This window comes from Fusarium musae, chromosome 3 (genome assembly GCF_019915245.1).
Source record: "Fusarium musae strain F31 chromosome 3, whole genome shotgun sequence".
NCBI lineage: Eukaryota > Fungi > Ascomycota > Sordariomycetes > Hypocreales > Nectriaceae > Fusarium > Fusarium musae.
In genome coordinates this window covers 4,394,418-4,409,023 of record NC_058389.1, presented here as the reverse complement: position 1 = coordinate 4,409,023, position 14,606 = coordinate 4,394,418, and the positions used below count along the sequence as shown (strand labels likewise).

The 14,606-nt window shown below is 49.4% G+C and overlaps 5 protein-coding genes across 5 annotated transcripts; 2 read left to right on the top strand and 3 right to left on the bottom strand.

Annotated features, from left to right (window-relative positions):
- Nucleotides 1–620: 620 nt before the first annotated feature.
- On the top strand, nt 621–3,560 carry J7337_004792 (uncharacterized protein; the record flags this gene model as incomplete). Its single annotated transcript, XM_044822481.1, has 3 exons — nt 621–643; nt 753–3,457; nt 3,514–3,560. The coding sequence occupies 3 exons, from the start codon at nt 621–623 to the stop codon at nt 3,558–3,560; spliced, it is 2,775 nt and encodes a 924-aa protein (XP_044683814.1).
- Nucleotides 3,561–4,318: 758 nt separating this feature from the next.
- On the top strand, nt 4,319–5,517 carry J7337_004791 (uncharacterized protein; the record flags this gene model as incomplete). Its single annotated transcript, XM_044822480.1, has 2 exons — nt 4,319–4,388; nt 4,445–5,517. The coding sequence occupies 2 exons, from the start codon at nt 4,319–4,321 to the stop codon at nt 5,515–5,517; spliced, it is 1,143 nt and encodes a 380-aa protein (XP_044683813.1).
- An 822-nt stretch (nt 5,518–6,339) lies between these two features.
- Nucleotides 6,340–8,175, bottom strand: J7337_004790 (uncharacterized protein; the record flags this gene model as incomplete). The annotated part of the gene is made up of 3 exons (XM_044822479.1): nt 6,340–7,538; nt 7,591–7,684; nt 7,732–8,175. 3 exons carry the CDS (start codon nt 8,173–8,175, stop codon nt 6,340–6,342), a joined length of 1,737 nt encoding a protein of 578 aa, XP_044683812.1.
- Nucleotides 8,176–8,894: 719 nt separating this feature from the next.
- Nucleotides 8,895–10,091, bottom strand: J7337_004789 (uncharacterized protein; the record flags this gene model as incomplete). Its single annotated transcript, XM_044822478.1, has 1 exon — nt 8,895–10,091. One exon carries the CDS (start codon nt 10,089–10,091, stop codon nt 8,895–8,897), a length of 1,197 nt encoding a protein of 398 aa, XP_044683811.1.
- A 900-nt stretch (nt 10,092–10,991) lies between these two features.
- J7337_004788 (uncharacterized protein) lies at nt 10,992–12,125 on the bottom strand (the record flags this gene model as incomplete). Its single annotated transcript, XM_044822477.1, has 1 exon — nt 10,992–12,125. One exon carries the CDS (start codon nt 12,123–12,125, stop codon nt 10,992–10,994), a length of 1,134 nt encoding a protein of 377 aa, XP_044683810.1.
- Between the last annotated feature and the right edge of the window lie 2,481 nt (nt 12,126–14,606).

Genomic DNA, 14,606 nt, shown 5'->3' with positions numbered 1-14,606 from the left:
CCCAAGTCCAGTCCAGACCATTTCGAAACTGACAGGGCTCCTTTATAGGTTGATCCTTAACGGGAAAATACCTCTCAAATATAATTCCTTTATTAATTGTCGATCAACCCCCCGGCGACAGAAAAAAAAGGAGCTGTTTAAGCAACGACCTCAGAGCTATCCAAGCTGGATCAACCGTGCAACAAGTACATAACCACCTGACGAATCTCACGACACGGAGCAATAGCGGCCATATCGGAGATTTTCTCGACCAAATTACCTTTGATCTTCTTGGTTTCAACTATCAAACCTTGCAGAATTCCCATCTTTCTGCCGTGCGCATTCAACCATTTGCGGTGCTACTCGCCACTTTCGGCTTGATCTTACACCTGAGCGCATCTGCGACAAAGAGGCGTTTTGCCTGCGACAAGCTACATCCCTCAACAAAACTCGACTCCTCTGCCACTCATATTTCCAGTTCTACATCCACATGAACTTGCCATACGCAAGAATTAACAGTATCTCGACCAAGTCGATTCTCGTTACCCTTTGATATCCAACAAGATTCGAACCACGAGGACAAGAACTCTACGCCACCAAATAAGCTTCTTGAGCAGTTCTCACACAAAACATCAGCCAAAATGACGGTCTTTGTGTGTTCTCTGTATGTTGCCTCCCTCGATGTTTTTTCGTTGCTTCCCCGCTCTAGCCCCTCCATCGTTAAAAGCCCACCAAACCTTTAGCGAGAAATGACGAAACTAACATGACGATAGCTTCCTCCCCAAGACAATTCACTTCACCCTCCCCGGTACACCTCCCCTCGGCGCCGATCCCACTCGAGCTTCATTGTCCGGATCCTCACACCCCAAGCCTACAAAAGCTGCTACTCTTCCTCCCAAGCCCAAACCCGCTGCTCCAACCGGTGGTCGACCTGCGCCTCTAGCTCGCCAACCGAGTCTGTTCCAGAAAGAGGATATAACACCTCCTCACACACCGACCGAAGAGACTGATTCCAACTTGTTCGCGAATGAAGATGGATTCAGAATACAATTTCCTCAAGGCGCTAGCTCCAGCATTGAGCATGCAAAGACCTGGGGCAGCCGAGCCAACCAGCCCAAGTCTCGCGCCAGCTCTCCTCCTCCCTCCGCTTCCCTCTCCGAGAACAATCGAACAATGCAAAAGGCCCGTGAACTTGGTCGTCAGGGAGTTCTCCAACCGAGATCTCTAGTTAGAAGCGACAGCCACGATCGAGTCTTTGCCTCAGCCGGATGGATGGTTGTCAATGCCGACCAGGGCAATGGTGGTCTTCGCAATGCTGCTGATGCCGCTGCTCGCGATGGCAAGATTGACGATATTACCTGGGTGGGCACTCTTGGTATGCCCACTGATGCCCTTGAAGGCACACAGCAGAAGGAGGACATTGAGGCTGTTCTAGCGAATGAACACAACATGTTGACTGTCTTTTGCTCCGATAAGGACTTTGATGGTCATTATGCTCATTTCTGCAAGCACATCTTGTGGCCTGTCTTCCATTACCAGATCCCCGACAACCCCAAGAGCAAGGCCTACGAAGACCACTCGTGGAAATACTACGTCAACGTTAACCAGGCCTTTGCCGACCAGATTGTTAAGAACTGGAAGCGAGGTGATGTCATCTGGATTCATGATTATCATCTGCTTCTCGTGCCTGGAATGGTTCGCAAGAAGCTCCCTGAGGCCAAAATTGGCTTCTTCTTACACGTCGCTTTCCCTTCTTCTGAGGTCTTCCGATGCTTGGCTGTCAGAAAAGAGCTTCTAGAGGGTATGCTCGGTGCCAACCTTGTTGGATTCCAAATCCACGAGTACGGACGTCATTTCCTCCAGACTTGCAGTCGTATCTTGAGTGCCGAGGCTACACCAGATGGTCTTCAGCTTGAGGATCGATTTGTCGATGTTATTCACCTTCCCATTGGCATCGACCCTGTCAGTCTTCGTGAGCATCTTGACGCTCCAGATGTTGCAAAGTGGCTGCAGGTTCTGCAGGAGCGATACAAGGGCAAGAAGCTCATTGTTGCTCGTGACAAGCTTGACCACGTCCGTGGTGTTCGTCAGAAGCTTCTTTCTTACGAGCTCTTCCTCAACAAGAACCCCCACTGGCGCGAGAACGCTGTTCTCATCCAAGTCGCCCTTTCATCTAACGAAAAGAGTGATCTCGAGGCCACCGTTAGCGACATTGTGACCAGAGTCAACTCATCGTGGGCCAACCTGGCGTATCAGCCAGTGGTATACCTCAAGCAAGATATCGACTACGCTCAGTACCTTGCACTCTTGACCATTGCCGATGCGCTCATGATTACCAGCCAACGTGAGGGTATGAACTTGACATCCCACGAGTATCTCTTCTGCCAAGATGGAAAGCTTTTGCCAGAGAAGAAGCACGGTTCTCTGATTCTCTCTGAATTCACCGGAACTTCATCCCTCTTCGCCAAGAATGAACTTTCTGTGAACCCTTGGGATTACCGACAGTGCGCCGATGCTATCAAGCAGGCTTTGGAAATGGGTGAGGAAGAGAAGGATAAGCGATGGGAAAATCTATACAAGCGTGTCAACAGTCACACCGGCTCTCATTGGTTCACCGAGTTCCTCGGTCGCCTGGATATCGTGTACGAGGAGCAGCACAAGCGCGATCAGACATCTGTTCCTCGCTTGTCGATTCCCGCTCTATCCAACAAGTACCTGAACGCGAATCGTCGACTTTTCATCGTTGACTATGAGGGCACCCTGGTAGCTTGGGGCCCTGTCAACCAGATCATTCCCATCAGCCCCCAGCGAACACTTGATGTGTTGAACGACCTGCTTCTTGACGAGCGCAACACTGTCTACGTCATGTCTGGGCGACGACCTGAGGAACTCGATAGAGTCTTCCGCCGAGTTCCCAACCTGGGCCTGATTGCAGAGAATGGATGCTTTCTCAAGGTCCATGGCAACGAAAAGTGGACTGAGATGGCTGATCTCGACCACGTCAAGGATTGGAAGGAGTCAGTGCGGCCGATCATGACATATTACCTCGAGCGAACACCTGGTGCTGAGATCGAGGAACGCCGCTGCAGTCTGATCTTCCACTACAAGAGTGCGGAGGACTACGAGTCCGCTTCACGACAGGCTTCAGATTGCGCCAGTCACGTCAATGATGCCTGCGAGTCTCAGCGCGTCCATGCTATTGCCCTGGACGGGTGTATCGCTGTTGAGCCCATAGATTGGACCAAGCGAACCGCAGCCAGGAAGGTCTTTGAGACGTTGAAGACGGAGATGAGTTCTACGCAAGAGCACAAGACGCCCGTTGACTTTTTGATGGTCATCGGTGATGGGCGAGAGGATGAGAAGGTCTTTAAATGGGCAAACAGACTCCAGGAAGACGGATCAGTACAGAATGTCGTTACAGTCAGTCTTGGTAACCGCAACACCGAAGCAACAGCGACTCTTACGCAGGGTGTCAGTGGTATGTTTCCCTCCGATAGATCCGTGTTGAGAAATGTCTCTAACTAACTTTCACAGGCGTCCTCTCTTGTCTCCAGCGTCTCGCTTCTCTCAACTCCTCCTGACTGCAGGTTTATTGTGGAATTATTGCGTGTTATTGCATTTGTCTTTGTGCCGTTGGCGTTGGGTCAGCGGGCGCAGGGGAATTAAAACGATCGTCACGTCCAGTAACTCGACGACACCAAAAGAGTAGTTCCATATGATGTTTTTTGTTTCCTTTATCGTTGTTTCGTTAGAGTCGTTTTGATGGGTACGGGTTACAATGAGGAAAGGTTTCATTATTAGGGACTCTCGCGAGTAAATGGTTTCTTACACACTACACTCTACTCTCATTCGTATTCCTTTGCATGGGTCATCTCAACGGATGAAGGCGGGTCTATTATCATACAGATGAGATAGAAAATGAATAGAAGGTTATAACCTCATCCGTCCCAATTGCTTGCTATACGCCTCCCGCCGTTTCCGACCTCCCTTGACTCTCAACAAAACGTTGATTCCCGTTCCAACCGTTTTGCCTTTGCTTTAGGTTCCCGCCAACGCATGACATCACACCGGTGAAATCCAGCAGCTCAGCAGCGAATTATGCGCCCTGAAAACAGCCAAAAATAAACTGCCGCAGAGACACCCCGCGCCTTGCGACATCGGCCCAAATAATTCTTATTGGGAGTCAGACAAGTTAGTGTCGATGTGAAAGCATCTTCTCGTTCTTACTACGACTTACGGAGAGCTTATAAATGTAAGTGACCTGGACGTATAAAAGAGGCTGAATCGGACGTTAACTTTTGAGCTGTAGCAAGGTAGCTTCTGTGTATCGATCGCAATCATGACTGCTTTTCCTCCTCCTCCTGTTAATACCATTGACTGGTCCAACGTGGGCTTCAAGGTCCGCGAAGGTTAGCTCCCTGCCCAATTGACCAGCTTTGGAGAGCTATTGTATTGACAATTGTAGTCAATGGTCATATTGAATCTACCTACTCTCGAAGCACAGGAAAATGGACCCCTCTTCACTTCGTCGCCGATCCCTTCATGCGCATCCACGGCATGGCGCCAGCGCTCAACTACGGCCAGCAAGCCTACGAAGGTCTCAAGGCCTTCCGAACTCCCAATGACGAAGCAATCACCATCTTCCGACCCAACCGTAACGCTAAGCGTCTTCAGCACTCTGCGGAAGTCGTGTCAATGCCCCACGTCCCCGAAGAGCTGTTCCTCGATGCCGTCCGCGCTGCTGTCGCTCTAAACGCTGAATACGTTCCTCCTCACGACACTGGCGCTGCGCTGTATATCCGACCGCAGCTGTATGGTTCAAGCGCTCAGCTGGGTCTCTCACCGCCGGATGAGTATATCTTTGCGGTGTTTGTCATTCCTACAGGTGTCTACCACGGCGCGCATCCAGTTAAGGCGCTTATTCTCGAGGACTTTGATCGCGCGGCGCCGAATGGCACGGGCAATGCAAAGGTCGGTGGCAACTACGCTCCTGTCCTGCGCTGGAGTGACAAGGCGCGTGACGAGGGCTACGGTATCACGCTGCACCTGGACAGTGTGCGCCACGAGGAGATTGACGAGTTCAGCACGAGCGGCTTCATCGGCGTCAAGGACAACCGGGGACAGGTGACCCTCGCGGTGCCGGACAGCAAGTGCGTTATCGAGAGTGTCACGAGCGACAGCATCCAGGAGCTGGCGCGCAGCTACGGCTGGGCCTTGGAGAAGCGGGCGATCAAGTATGAGGAGCTCAAGGAGTTTACAGAGGTTTTTGCAGCGGGGACTGCAGCGGCGCTGGTGCCGATTAGGAGTATCACGCGACGTGTTGGGGGAGGGGAGGATGTTGTGAAGTATATCGAGGATGGGCGGGAAGAGCCTGGGCCGCTGTTTGAGAAGCTGCTTACGCACCTGAAGGATATTCAGCTTGGAAGAGCGGAGGATTCATTTGGATGGAGATATCCTGTTGGAGAGAAGGATAAGGAGATTGCGGGTGCCCCTGGGGGACGAAACGGCGATGCCACGACTGTTGATCAGATGGATTAGAGAGAGAGAGAAAGAGAGAGAGAGAGAGGCAGTGTGAATGGTTACCGTGTTAGTCGCACTCGCGATACTGACCCGTCTCGTCTATCTCGAGTTCCCAAGGACCGTGTTTGCACTTTGCTTTGTCCCGCGACCCCCGTCGCTGGTTACGGGTCGCCGCATGGTACAACGGGAGTTGGACAAACAGACCACCCTTTGGGGTTTGCGGAGCCGGAGGAGGTGTAACGGGCCCGGCAATTCTCATATATACAAGCAGCCATCCAAATGAATACCAAACTGTGAACGAGCATCCCTTTTAATCCCTCTTCAAAACACCAACTCCAACAAATCTCCTCAGAATGTGCACATACTCCTTCCAACGCATGGTATGCTGCTGCGCCAAAGGCCCCGAGTGCCCCCAAATGACCCGCGGCCGCGCCATCATCGGCGGCGAGGCCTTCCACTACATCGACATGTTCTACGCCGTGGACGACCTGGGCTCGGCGTGCGACTACCAGCGACGGCTGTTTGGGCGGAACGCGGGCCCCACGATGCACTGCCCGAGATATGCCTTCGACGACAAGAGGATCATCAAGGGGAGCTTCAGGAAGAGCGAGCTGGCGTGCGTCAAGTGTGCTGAGACGTGTGCGCCGCCGAGCTGTAGTTGGCAGGCTCCTAGGGCGGAGGGGAAGGAGGAGAAGTAGAGGACGGCCCCACACGGAAGAGGTCCGGCGACGGAGCATACGGAGAGAACGGAAGATACGGCTCAGGATATGGAGGGCATGGAGGATGGATTTGGGGGGAGATTTGTTATGAGGGGTTGGTATTGACGCTATTGAAAACTATTTAATGTCCATTTACACCGTTTGACTTTCCGTTTGTTACCAAACTGCCATGAGCCCCAGATCCAGGCGCACCCTGTCGCGCAGCAGGACTCTTGTTCTTATCCACAATTCCATTCGCAAGCTTGTTCTTTGCATCAGAAGCCATACCATTGTGTGTGCCATTAAAGGACATGTTGGCAATGCCATCGTATCCCTTGATACCAGTTGACTTCTCCAGTCTCTCCGCAATCTCAGGATCAACCTCCCGGAAGATAGCAATCTGTCGCTTCAAAGGCTCCTCCTGCTTGCACAGCTTCATCTTACCGGTGACGTTGTTAATGAAACGCTCACGGGCTGGCTCGTCAAAGACATTTCTCCAAAGTGCGCGAGGGGCGTTGAAGTCCTCTGGTCGGATTTCGGTGAGGAACGTAATAGCTTCCCCAGTGAATTGCCCATGAGTCTTGTCGAGATCCACAGCGCGAGACTTGAACTTGATAGGATCAATAGACGACAGATAGTTAGGTCGTGCGCCCTGGTTGTAGAAAGCCATTTGGCCATCACGCTGGAAGTTACCGAATTGATAACCTGTGCGTGTTGCGTTGACAGGCAATTGCTGGTAGTTTACACCAAGACGATGGCGGTGGGTGTCTGGGTAAGAGAACAGCCGGGATTGAAGAACGGGATCAGCCGAGGGTTCGACACCGGGAGGAAGATGAGAAGGATTAAAGGCGATCTGCTCAACTTCGGCAAAGTAGTTGATTGCGTTCTCGTTGAGAGTGAACTCCCCGACCTTTCGGAGGGGGAATTGCTTCTGGGGCCAAACGTGAGTGAGGTCAAAGACGTTGATCTTTTGCTTCTCCCACAACTCCTCGGCTTCCTTGGGAGTCATGGTCTGGACTTCAAGAGTCCACTTAGGATAGTCTCCGTTCTGAATTGCCTCGTAGAGATCCTTTTGGGAGAAGTCCGGGGAGTAGTCGGCTGAGTCCTCCTGGGTGACAAAGTCGATACCTTGCATGGACTTGAGGTGAATCTGGCAGTAAACCCATTCACCAGCTTTGTTCACAAGCTTGAAAGTATGTCCAGCGTAACCATTCATGCGCCTGTAGCCTTTAGGAATCCCCCTATCACCCATGAGGATCATGACTTGGTGGATTGATTCGGGGTTCTGGGAGAGGTAGTCCCAGAACATGAACGAATCGTCGGCGTGAGTGAGATGAGTGCCTTACTCGTTAGCCACACGATCTTACACATTCTTCAAGTCATGAAAACTTACTTGGGTCTCGCTTCTGAGTGTGAATAAAATGAGGGAACTTGGCGGGATCTCTCAAAAAGAAGACAGGCGTGTTGTTGAAGACCATATCCCAATTCTGCACAAATCAGCATCTCGCCACAACACTTCACTCAAACCACTTACACCCTCATCAGTCCTCATCTTCACCGAAAAGCCCCTAGGATCTCTCGCCATATCATGCGATCCCGACTCCCCACCGACCGTCGAAAACCTCATACTAACCGAACATCTCTTCCCCTTCTCCGACAGGATATCCGCCAGACACAAATCATCCAACGGGTTCGTACATTCAAAGTATCCATGCGCTCCACTTCCCTTTGCGTGAACAACACGCTCTGGGATACGCTCACGGTCAAAGTGTGAGAGGAGATCGATCAGGTGGAAGTCTTGGAGGAGGAGAGGGCCATTTTCACCGGCTCGTTGGGTCTCGTAGGGATGGGCGATGGGGACACCGTTGGAGGTGGTGTAGAGGGTTTCTTTCGAGGTAGCTTGACGGTCTGATTCGTAGGATTGGAATTGGTTTGCTACGTGGGCTGCGAAGGAGGTGTCTGTCGCTGAAGGCGCCATTTTTACTAATTATCGATTTATATCTTTAAAGGAACTAAGATCCAAGACTACTCTGTGGTAGTTCACGATGGAGGTCACTCTTATATACAAAGCCACATTTCCCCCGGATAGTTCATCCTGTCATCCATCCAGCCTCCCATCGAGATCTAGAGTTAATTCATTGGTGAGGTTTTGTCTATGACGCGGTGAACAAGGCTTGAGGGTCGAGTGTCGATTACCATTCAAATCACGATGATTGGCTCATCGGGATATTCATGATGCCTTGCTTTGAGACATGACATCACGACAGCCACGTCGACCATCGACGATTTATGCTGACATCTCGGGATGTGGACGGTGATAAGTAAGAATTTATAGGGAGATACGGAGTGGTGAATAATTGGGCCGAAGGATTATTGAAGATGTTTTAATGGACATTGTATCTGTTAAGCCTTTGCCAAGTAGATCTGAGATCTCAGGCTGATGGGTGGGTTGCATTCATAGATCGCGATGGCGTCAACATACCCTGTACCATTTCATGAGACTTCACAGTTTACCTTGTTGAGCGGATATGCAAAAGAATTGCATTTCAATTGTTAATTTCTCTCACCCATATATTCAATCTGTAAACTAACACCTGTTTGTTAGTTGACTTACCTTGACTTACCTTGACTTACCTAACTCCCAAAACAACAGCTAGCTACAAAGGATAACGCCCATCTTGTTCTGTAGGTTAGCCATCAAAGAGACTTGAGAAGCAACTCATCATCAAGATGAGAAATATACTCACCCCTCTCAAAATACTTCAACTGCTCCTCCCACTGCGGAACACGATGTCCCAGCCCAAGAACATCCGTCATCAACCCCTTCCAAACATCCCTATCATCCCTCCCATTAATACTCACAATCTCCTCAACACACCCCTTAAACTCCTCCGCATCACCCTGCGCAATAACTACAATCCTCGCCAGAATCTCCGTCCAGTTACGCAAAAGCTCATGATCAAACGTCATCTGCGAGTATCGAAACTCCACAGTCGAAGGAGACCCTTCAAGATTCCCCGCACCGATATCTCGTAGACACAGGGCGAAGCCGCAGCGGTGCCTACCTGCTTTTTTGAGGTACATGCTTAGATCATCGAGGATGGTGCTGCCCCATACGCCGTAGAGCATCTTGTAGATGTGCTGGGGATACCAGTTGTTCCACTTACCTGGTTTCATGGTGCTCATGCACGGAACATGCTGGTTGAGGAGAGTAGGGTCCCCGAGAGGTTTGTGGAGGTACATGTCCATTGCTAGAGACGAGTTCTCACAGATCGGCATGGAGAAAGGGCCTGTCCAGCGTGGGGGCGCGACAAGACGGAGAAGAAGAGTTGTCTCGAGCAGGATTACGAGAGTGGTGATCTTCTGAGCGAGAAGGATAGTCATACCTGATTCGACACCAACATGGACATGCATGCCACATGAATCATCAGCAGAGATTTGAAGATGTAGCTGTCGAAGGTTCGTCAGAGCAGTCTTCATAGTATCAAGTCCACTGTCCAACTCACCAGCGTGAAAAACGGGCGTCGTTATCTCAACACCATCCCAATCTCGTTGATGACTCAACGGATGAACTTGTTCAAGAAACTCAGACTTGAAGATAAAACAACGCTCCGAGACAACCTCTCCACAAGACAGTATCTCTGGGAACTGCAACACACAGTCATCGTTGAACTGGTTCTCCTTGGGGACTGTAGCGCAGATGGTGCACTTGTCATCTGGGGCATGACAGCATTGCGCTGCGATGGGGAGGGAGGTTCGTTTTGCGAGGAGGTCTGCCATGTTGTAGCGGGCTGCTGCGCAGGGGGAGATGAAGCGCCACATGCGGTAGGAGTCGGGGAGGGGGGTCATGAGCTCCAGCTCGACTCCGAAGGTGATGTTCTGAAAAGAAGGCATGTTTGATATCAGGTATTTGGGGAGGATACTTGAAAGGCGCTGTGGTGGTGTGGGATGAGGTTGAGGCTGAGATTGAGAGATACATCTTGGGCTTCAGAAGCATATTTATGAGAGAAGCTGCTTCTTTGGTCCTCAATTCGATCCTCAATCCTGATGTTGTGTAGGATAATGCTTCTATGAACGGTTACCGAGTTCACTTACATGTTTTGCTGTCGTGTAAGGCTCACTGTTCTGACTAAACAATGAGAACCCCAAACCAGACAAAGGATTGTCCCTACAAAGATGCTCCGCCAGGTAGGATACCACTTAGTGAAGACGAACAAGGCAATCATAGCCTCAATTGGACTGAACAAGAGGGAAAATGGCCTCAATAGGAACATCTGTTATCAGATTCTCTTCACCATGTCAGTTCCTTATCACCTTCGCCAGCTACCCTCTCCAACACCTGTGTACCTAGCCCCTGATCTTAGTAACAATGATAAAGTTGGCCGCCCTCTTAAAGAAAGGAGCACCTACGAAATTCCCCGACTAGCCAAAGTTACAAGGTTGCAGTCATAGAGTCATGACACCACCAGAATTCAGATTCCCATGTTCGCAATCCTCCCAAGGAAATAAATGCCGTGAGCATTAGTTCAAAGCTTAAGTGAACAGAGTTTGGCTGACACGACACAAACTTCCAACGCCGAATCCCGGCAACGGGTAAGTGGCTTGAAATGAACGTTGCCGCAATTAACTCGTTTTCTTGAAAGGGAAGACAGTCATAGAATGTGATGCTGAAGATGAATGTGTGTATTCAATGTGAGAAATATGTAGTGCTGTGGTTTTATAACACCGGGTATATATAATAATGTGTATATGAAGAAAATACTGAGTTGAGTAGTCGTCATGTCCCTGTCCCGATTAAAAGCCTCGTGTCGCTAGATGTATTTCTGATGAAGATTTCGATAATCCCTCACTTTCGTAATGATGCCCCTTTGACGTTCCAATCGTAGATTCGGCAGATGACTTTCCACCCATGCTCATACCATCATCTTCTCCTCTCTCTTCCCGTTGAACAATGACCTCTGTAGTCATGACAACCTCATCATCGCGAGGTGTCTGACGAGGAGCCTGTCGCTCATCACCACCCATGACATAAGCTCTATAAGATATACCGCCAGGTGGCTTGTCAACATTGTTGCTGATGAATGTATCAAGCGCGATATTCGGCATGTTTCCTGTCGTCGTGCCAGCGGTGTGACTACGTGGTCCAGAGCTGCCATCCTTATTACCCGTAGTCATCTCAACAAGACGGTTAAGAATAGTGAACTCTAGCTTGAGTTTTGTGCTATACACAAAAGCTTTGTAGGATGTTTGGTACTGGTACTGATTGGCGTACTCAAGACCGAGGATGGTGATGTCGAGAAGAATGATGAGGATGTTGACGTAGACGAGGTGGTTCATTAGACGACGACTTCCACGTTTGTTGCCCATTGTGCGTTCCAGACGCATCATCTTGACTGTTTCGTAGATGTAGAAGCATGAGATGATGATCTCTTGTATGAAGAAGACGGTGACTTGGATCTTCTCCATGATGGAGTAAGGTTCCTTCCACATAGCTGTATTAGGCGAAAAAGAGCCATAGATCATGGGAATAACAGTTCCATGCATAAGAACGCCATTAATGATGATCATATATAGCACAGCCTTTAGCCTGAATCTATTCCTCAGAACGAGATGCAGTCTTGACCATAGGACGAGGGACTGGCCCGAGACCATGGCTACCCATCCTACTGAGATGAACGTCGAGGCCAGATATCCCAGCGCTGAAGAGGCGTAGTACTTGATGAAGAAACCACAGCAGTAGACTGCAATGCCCCATGTTGAGACGAGGAATGACCAGAAGTAGAGACCGGAGTGACGCTTGAAGGTTCCAAAGATGATGAAGTTGAGCTCAATGACATTGTAGAGCGATATGGCGAGGAAGACGAGAACGACGGTTATTGTGGTCTGGGATATGCCTTCAAGGCCTGATCCAAAGCCATTTTTGGCCATGGCTATGAGTTATTCTCCAAAGGAATGGTACGCCGTTTACTTCTGACGAGGTAAACATGGGTAGATATAAACGGGGAAAAGGGAGAATTGACAAACTTTTCAACATGCATCATCCAAGTTTTCCATGTCTTAAAACCGTACAGTCTTATTATTATTAGTTCCTACAAGCTTTTTTGACCGCTACGTTATATAAACGGTCTGAGCACGGAGCCTGTGCCGCAGACTGTAGCGTAGGCCTCATCGCAAACTCTCACGAATCGGAATCGAAAAGAGCGAGTCAGGTCCCGTGCCAATCTGGTACTCGACAGGGTTGATCCCATGGGACTGGGAGAGAGCAAGGTTTGCGCTAAGTGGACTGTTGTAGATCATGGCGGATTCTGGGGTTAGTGGGGAATATATGCCGTGTGAGGCTTGCATCGTCTGCTTGGTTATTGGGTGCTGAAAGGTTAATTGTGATGATGGAGTGGTCACTGTGGTGAGAGAGTTTTTATCCCTGATGATCTGGTTGAGATTTCTGGAAGAACTTTACTGAGGTTTGTCATTGGTGATGTTGTAAATGGAGAGTTATGGTGGTGTCAAATCTGTAAGACTGGGTTTAATAAAGGATATCTCGCTTACAACCGTCCTGGTACTCAACACTATGGAATATCGATGGATCTGATAACTCGTCAAAGTTGAACCTCAGACCTCAGCCAAGCTAAGAATCCTCTGCCGATCACTACCGCCAAACAGGAAGTCATACAGAGCACTTGATTCAGCCACTTCAACCCCATGCTTCTTCCCCGCGTTATCTTCACTGGGACCTTTGCGAGGATCACGACAAGGATCGTTACGAGACATGGCTTGAAGAAACCTTGCAGGTAATTTTGACATCTAAATTGATGTGCAGCCTCGTGCTAAATGAAGTGCATGAAGAATCTTCACGTGGAGGAGGAAAAAGCAATATGTGAGTCAAAGCCCTAAGTATTACGTGCAGATAACTTCTCGAAGACGCCTTGCTTATTGTTCAAGTCCCTTGGTGTCAAAGTATCTTGGTCGACGACAATGCCTCCACAGGACAAACTCATTGTTCAGGGGAACTTGACACAACCACTCATCTCACCTGCAGCGTCCGATCCCGGAAACAGTGTCTCCCGGGAATGCTCCCATCCTATTAGTCTACCGTTACCCGTGGCTTGTCCCCTAGCGTCGTCCGCCTTCTCCTAAAAGATCTACATTCCGCTCTTTCGTTTCAGCTTCATTCCATTTAGCTCACGATCGGAACGGTTGTCCGCTTCCCAGGAACCGGTTCTGACACTATTGCTCACTAGCGAGGACGAGACGAAGATCATCGTGCTCGGTCCCTCAAGATATGCGGAGTTGTTGATCTCTGTAGGAAATAGTTAAAGCTGACATGTCAACATGTAAATATAGGCAGATTCTCGTGATGCTATTCGAGAATGACTCGTCTTGAGTTTATTTGTCTCTAGTAGTATCACCTTTTGCATGATCTGATGCCCCTGGTGTTGATCACAATGCAGATCCGGGGAAGAGCTCCAGTGAAATGGAAGCACAAGCATTGGAAGTTACTTTCTTGCTAATCTTGTTCGACGTTGCATTAAGCCGGTGTGCTGGGTAAGAATGGACCTTTGTTTGACCGAGAGTATCCGTGCGAGTTGCAGAATGCTTGTAACAAAGGCTGGAAATGGCCAAAGCCTTCAGACTTTGATCTCAAGTAAGAAGATCACTTACGTAGATTTAGGATAATTTTTGCCAAACTCGATACTCGTTGGCTGACCTGCTTTGGACCCCTGATTCGGAGCCTGGAGCCTGCGACTTTGAGGACTGGGTGCAGCTTCTGAAGGGCCGTTTGAAGGATTTAACAAGTGTATTCCTGATATGGAATTCATACCAACATACCATGCCAAGCCCCTTACTCACTTATTGTGTTTAACCATAGCATCAACAACAATCCTCTCCTCCTCCCCCTCAACCTGCACAACAACACTCCCAAGAACACGATACCCCAACTTCAAATACAACCCTTTGCCCATAGGAGTAGCTAACAAACTCAAACTCTTCCCATCCTTATTCGCCTCCTTCTGTCCCCATTCACATATCATACTCGCCGCTCCCCTCCTCCTAAAGTCAGGATGCGTAACTACCTCCCATAAAGGAATTTGCTCTGAACCGAATTTCTTAAAATACTTCTTTAGACCAGCTGGGAGCGCTTTAGAATATTCTTCCATGTGCTTTTTGTTTGCGTCGCGACGTTCGTTGATGCCGTGGTCTGTAATTGTTAGAGAGTTTAAGATAGCGGGCCACACGAACCTCCTGGTATAAAGTCGCTTGTGACTTTCAAGTCCCATACGCCGTAAGAAATGGGCTGATGGATGACTTCTCCATCGTCAAGCACAGGCGCTGTAACTACCAGGATGACAAGTTTATCCGGCCGTTCGAATAATTCCTCATGCTCTATTCTTGTCCACTTCCAAAAGTCTT